Source organism: Mus musculus, chromosome 7, assembly GCF_000001635.26.
Source record: "Mus musculus strain C57BL/6J chromosome 7, GRCm38.p6 C57BL/6J".
Taxonomy (NCBI): domain Eukaryota; kingdom Metazoa; phylum Chordata; class Mammalia; order Rodentia; family Muridae; genus Mus; species Mus musculus.
In genome coordinates this window covers 109,516,760-109,522,369 of record NC_000073.6, presented here as the reverse complement: position 1 = coordinate 109,522,369, position 5,610 = coordinate 109,516,760, and the positions used below count along the sequence as shown (strand labels likewise).

Below are 5,610 nucleotides of genomic sequence, written 5' to 3'. Positions count from 1 at the left end.
TAGACAATCAGGATCTTGGGCTTTATTTATTTACTCCAAGGTACTCTTTACATAAAATTTCATCTTTCTAGTAGTTCAAAGGTCACAGCTCTGGTTCTACAGTATTCCCAACCAGTGATGTCCTGTTGCAGGTAGGCATGCTCCCTTGGAACAACACCTAGATGCCACCAACAAAGCGAAGCTGGATGGAACCTACTACCTCCTCCTCCCCTTAAGTTTTCCATGCTAATCTGTCCAGTATTAAGTGACCAGTCGTCCTGAGCTACCTGTCCATCACAGTAAGCTTACAAAGCTAGGCAGTTGCTAGCAATCTGGATGGCAAGGTTTTTCAAGAACTTTAGATTTTCAGGAAAACCCATCTCATTTCTGGTCCTCGGGATTTTTTGAGACCAGGTTTCTTCACTTTGGACTGAAAGTAATGGCATTCATCAATTCTTTGAATATCAAGACCAATACACACGGGGATGTAGGAATTTACAACTGTGCATAGTTGGGCTACACTTATTCCCACAGACTGACTCTCAAGGGCCCACACCTCACCTCTTCCTAGAATGTTAGGCAGATTTCCAACATGCAGACAAGGAAGGATGCAAAGACCACATGGAAAATGTTAGCATTTAATTAACCTCCGGTGTGGCTTTTAAGCCACCAGAACACAGGCACCTCCAACACCCTTAATCTTCTCCTCAGCTCTTCTGCTGAAGAATTTGGCCTTCACGATGACAGGTTGCTTAGGGAGCTTTCCCTTGCCCAGAACTTTGTAGTAGCCCTATAATAGAAAGATTCACAACATACATCAGACACATAACACCCCAAGATTCAGGTAGGACTTGACTTATTCCCCCTTTTCAGGTATGTAAAGCCTGGCCTCTAACTCAAATGTAGATCAATATGGGATCATAGAGATTCACCAACTACACCTCCATAGTTGAGAGTATAGCATATGCCAGCCCAGATAGGCCATGTTTCTGATCTGGGCACTAGAAGGGACACTGAAGGCCCCTACCAATGAATCAAGACCAGCGATTCTCTCCGAGAACTGTAGCACACCAGGACAAGCACCATGTCAGGATGTGACTCTAGCCTCGGCCAAACACCCCCCCCCACTCCTGACCAGTTACACCCTACTAAATATAGTAGGTTAGGAATGATGGGCCCATGAAAGCCTCCCTGTGGTTTGGGTCTCTGCACTTAGGCTGGTGTGGTTTTTTTTTTGGGGGGGGGGGGGATGGGGGTACTTTTAACAATATAGGGCCTTAAATAATGAACACTTTAACCTGCAAAAAAAAAAAAAAAAGCCAGGATGTGCCTTAAGACCATTCTGGACCAACTATATACCTCAAAAAGCAAACCTGTTAGAAATGGAAACAAGTGGGAACCAAGCAGAGGAAGAGTTATTAGCATGTGACCAATTCAATCACCTGCAACAATTCTACTAAAATTTTCTAATAGGTAATGGCCAAATGTATATATAGGTTTGGCTTTCAAATAAGACCGTGTATTAAAGGTCCCATTAAGAGTGACAAGGCAGGCTGCTGGAGAGATGGCTCAGCTCTAAGTACTGACTGGACTTCCAGAGAGCCTGTGTTCAATTCCCAGCAACCACATGGTAGCTCACAACCATCCATACATAATGGGATCCGATGCCCTTTTCTGTTGTTTTTCTCTGAAGAGTGTTCTCATATACATAAAATCTTTTAAAACGAATGGCAAGTCAGTTCACTCACTGATCGAACAACATCAATGATGGGAGCAACTCCAGTCTTGTTTTTTGCCGCATTGACCCGTGTCTGCTCGCTGACCAATGTCCACAGTTTATCCAGGTTGACTGTTGGGCAGAAGCTCTGGTTCCTCTTCAAGTGGTAATGCCGCATACCAACTTTCCCAAAGTAACCTGGGTGACTGGGGAGGGAAGGCAACCATCTTCAGAGCCTCACTGAGAAAACTTATCTTTGTAGTTGTCTCCTAGTGAGTGTAAGTGTTCACTACTGTAAACATTGACACAGCAGGCACCAGATACAATTTTTGAACTAAAAGTCAGGTCACTCAGTAGCACCCCCACTCCTTAAAGGATTCCCTAAATAGGGTGCAACGTAACTTTGAATGGGTTAACTTGACATATGTCACTAACCTGGTGACTGACTGTGCCAGAAAGTCCACACAGCCAGTGAATAAGGTCAGCAGTTATTCTTCGAGGACTTAAGCACACTAAGGCAACAAGCAATACCTGAGCGTGACTCTAGCCTCGGACAGGTCCCCTCAGTTCAAGTGCAGCGTTTACTTGCTAAAGCTAGCCATACCAAATGGTAAGAAGCCCGTTTCCAGGGAGACACCGTCCTAACTCACCCCTTCAGCCCCCACTTCCAAAACACTCACTATTTGTCAAAGTTGATCCTGTGGTGGTGCATGCCTCCAGCATTCCCGCGGCCGCCTGGGTGCTTGCGGTGCTTACCTGTCGGCACACAAAGCAACTTGTGTGACTTATAGCTGCTCACATGCCCTTATTCCTGCTCTCAGTTTACCATCCGTTTCTAAGCCCGATTTATCAAGACTCGGGGATAGAAGGAACATTTACGGCATTTCACATCCCAGCGGCATGTGTTTAACTCTCACCCCGCTACCAACATAAAGTAGGGGAACTGCAAGTGTTTCCTTCCACCCACGGATGTCTACTTTCCAACAAAACTCCAAAGGCCAAACGCCGAGGAGGCGCACACTTACCGATGCGGCCGTGGCCGTGGCTCACGTGGCCCCGGAGTTTCCGGGTCTTCCTCAGTCTGGATGGCTGCGTGGGAAAAACAGCAAAGTGGTTAGGCCTGCTTAGAGGATGGGGAGACCGGGGAGAGGGCAGCAATGCCTGCCTGCCCGGATCAGGCCTGCACACGAGGACTTGCCTTCTGGAGCACCGGCTAAGCCGAGGCCGGGACTCAGAGCGTGCTCAGCCGCCCGGGCCCGCACGTCCACGCGATCCCAGCTCTGGTCGGAACACGCGGCCCCACGTTCCTCGCCCCACACCCGAGTGGGTCATCCCGCCCCGCAGGCTACGCCCAGCCATGGAGACCCACTAGGACCATAGCAAGCAGCTGAAAGGCTGGGAAGCAGAGCCCCGACCCTCCGCGATGGAGCGGAGGCCAAGAGAAGACCTACCATGGCGGTGGCAGAAAGGGAAAAGGGAGGAGCTCACGAAGTCTCGCGAGGTAGCAGGCGCGGGGGCGGGACCAATGCTTCATTTCCGGCCAGGAGGCCGGCTTCGGGAAGGGCTCCTGACGTCACGGCTCCCGGCGCCCGCCTCTTCCTTTCCGTGTGGATGGGCGGGGTGAACCGGTGGCGCCCGCCCCCGGAAGCCCCGGTAGCTCCTCCCTAGTCGAGCGCCGCTGCGGCCGGTCATCGTCGGAGTGCACTGTTCTTTTCTGGTGCGGTTGGTTTTTGTCTCCGGGCAGCAATGGCGGTGGCTCAGAGCATCGGCAAGACTTCCGCAGGGCCTCTGACGTCCCTTAAAGGGACACTGCCCTTCTCTTTTGCTCTGGTCCTCTCTTCATGTCCTGCCAAATTTGAACAGCCTTCTGTGCTTCAGGGATCTAGATTCTGTAACTATTTTGTATAAACATCACATTTGAATTTTCTCCAGACTCTGGCTGGTATGCTTTTACTCCCCTGGACCCGAGGTTCCCAGCCCAGCGTGCTCCTCATACAAGTATTTTCCGTGTCGACCTTCTTGGACCTGTTTTGTTACTTGTTTACTCGAACTATCACACTTGTAACTTCTAATTGCCAAGTTACATTTTTCTTCCCGATAGAGCCCAGATTCTCTAAGGGTTCAGGACTGGGCAATTTTGCTTGTTTTCCTTTTAAATCCATGAGTTCCTGGCGTGTAGCCTGCTTGCTAACAAAAGTGGTACACTTGTGCACAAGATTCTAACCCCTTAATCTGTTTTATTGTTTCTTACTTGATCCGTTAAACTAAAGAATATTCTAGTCAAAACTCTCAGAAAGCAGAGTGGGCAAATCCTGTCTGTCTGCTAGCTTCTTGCTCGGTGTTTAGTCCATTACAATCTGGGCAGTTTGACTTTAGCCACACCATTTCCTCAAGATCTTGTATTTGTTTTGAGACAGGGTCTTACTCTGAAGCCAAGGCTGGCCTTGTACCTCCTGACTGCTGGAGTTACACTCCTAATCGATTGGCTAGGCATGATGGTCTCGAACTTTCTCGTGTGGGCTGTAATAGCATATCTATGGCTGTCCTTGTTCAGCTCCTATTCAGGCAGTCCTGTTGGTGATACTATGGGTGTGGCTTCTTACACTCCTAGGACACACAATTTCACAGTAAAGCCTCTGATCTCTGGCTCTTACAGTCTTTCCCTCGCCTTAGGTGGAGGGGTTGTTTTACAGATTTATCCAGTGGGACTGGACTTCACACCTCTGCATTTTGATTGGTTATAGCTTTCTATATCAGTTTCTTTCTGCCTGTTGCAAAGAGAGCTTTCTTTGAGGGCTGAGGACTACCATTTTCTGTTATAAGGACAAATATTAGAACTACCCATGCCTTCACTGCTAGTATCCCAGTACCACTCTTGATTTCCCTAACCTTAACCTTTTGATCCTCCAGTCTTAGCTTCCCATGTTCTGAGATTTTAAGCATGTACCCTCATGACCAACTCTTTCTGAACTCTAAAGAATAGAGGAACTACCTTAGTATTCTACTACTTCCAATAGCACTCCAGGCCACAATGGTAAGACCCCCAACATCCTCAGAGCGCCTTGAACTTTACAAAATCTAGCTTCATTTTTTCATGAGACAAAAGACACAGAACTGGGTGACTTGTCCTAGGTTATAAAGTTGGTAGGGTACAGAGCCTGGACCTAGCCTTCCCCTTCCCTCTCCAGATTCCCCGTTTTTAGTCTCAGTGACCACTCCCTTTTGACCTCACAATACTCTGATCTTCATCTCTCCTTCATCTCACAGGCATTAATCATATACTGCCTAAGTCTAGCAGAAAGAGAGGTTTGAGAGTTGGGATCAAAATTTAAGAAGAGATCTGCTGCTGTCCCATATGTTCAAGGAATGAGCCAAATTACTTAGAAATTACCATTAGGGACGTGATCTATCAATGGAGGAAAGCTAGCTAGGAAGAGCCTTGGGAATAGAGGGTAACATTAAGTGAATTTTAATGGGACCTGGAGCAAGTATCAAGTCAGGGCAAAGAGCAGAACTAGAATCCTGTTTCTGAATAGTTTGCCAAGTGCTTTGGTTATAGATGAGCTACATCCTCTCCTCGGGACACCTGGCTGAACCTTACCCAGTAGTCTTAGTGACAGTTTGATCTCTAGAGTAGAGGGAGTGTTTGGGGAATTTGTCCAGCTGTGGTTTTCTAGACAGCTCCATTTCTTCCTCATTAGGCAACCAGCCCATTGATTCATGGTTCCTGTGCTCGTTCAGCAAAGTTAGCTTCTTCAGGTCTATCAGCCCTGACAAAACAGAGAAGGCTCAGTTCTTTATCTGAAAAGTTGAATAATAGTAGCCATATGTTAAGACATTAGGTCACCTCTCCCTCCCCACTGACCACGACCTTGAACGTGATACATGAGAACTGTTCTTTGTGACAATTCCAT

The 5,610-nt window shown here is 47.6% G+C and overlaps 1 protein-coding gene and 2 non-coding genes across 3 annotated transcripts; all 3 read right to left on the bottom strand.

Moving 5' to 3' along the window:
• Rpl27a (ribosomal protein L27A) lies at window positions 1-3,175 on the bottom strand. Its single transcript, NM_011975.3, has 5 exons — window positions 3,148-3,175; window positions 2,722-2,785; window positions 2,377-2,452; window positions 1,728-1,902; window positions 1-769 (listed from the first exon to the last, which is right to left on the bottom strand). The coding sequence occupies exons 1-5, from the start codon at window positions 3,148-3,150 to the stop codon at window positions 641-643; spliced, it is 447 nt and encodes a 148-aa protein (NP_036105.2). The 5' UTR covers window positions 3,151-3,175; the 3' UTR covers window positions 1-640.
• Window positions 961-1,090, bottom strand: LOC115485611. Its single transcript, XR_003947152.1, has one exon. It is a non-coding gene; the product is annotated as a small nucleolar RNA SNORA3/SNORA45 family (small nucleolar RNA).
• On the bottom strand, window positions 2,119-2,238 carry Snora3 (small nucleolar RNA, H/ACA box 3). Its single transcript, NR_028079.1, has one exon. It is a non-coding gene; the product is annotated as a small nucleolar RNA, H/ACA box 3 (small nucleolar RNA).
• Window positions 3,176-5,610: the final 2,435 nt, after the last annotated feature.

Bases quoted from the DNA above. Each gene is read 5' to 3' on its own strand.
- Rpl27a (NM_011975.3), bottom strand. The intron at 2,453-2,721 runs GTAAGTGTGCGC...GTGTGCCGACAG, and splicing joins CCACGGCCACGGCCGCATCG to GTAAGCACCGCAAGCACCCA. The intron at 1,903-2,376 runs GTGAGTGTTTTG...TTCCCTCCCCAG, and splicing joins AGGATCAACTTTGACAAATA to TCACCCAGGTTACTTTGGGA.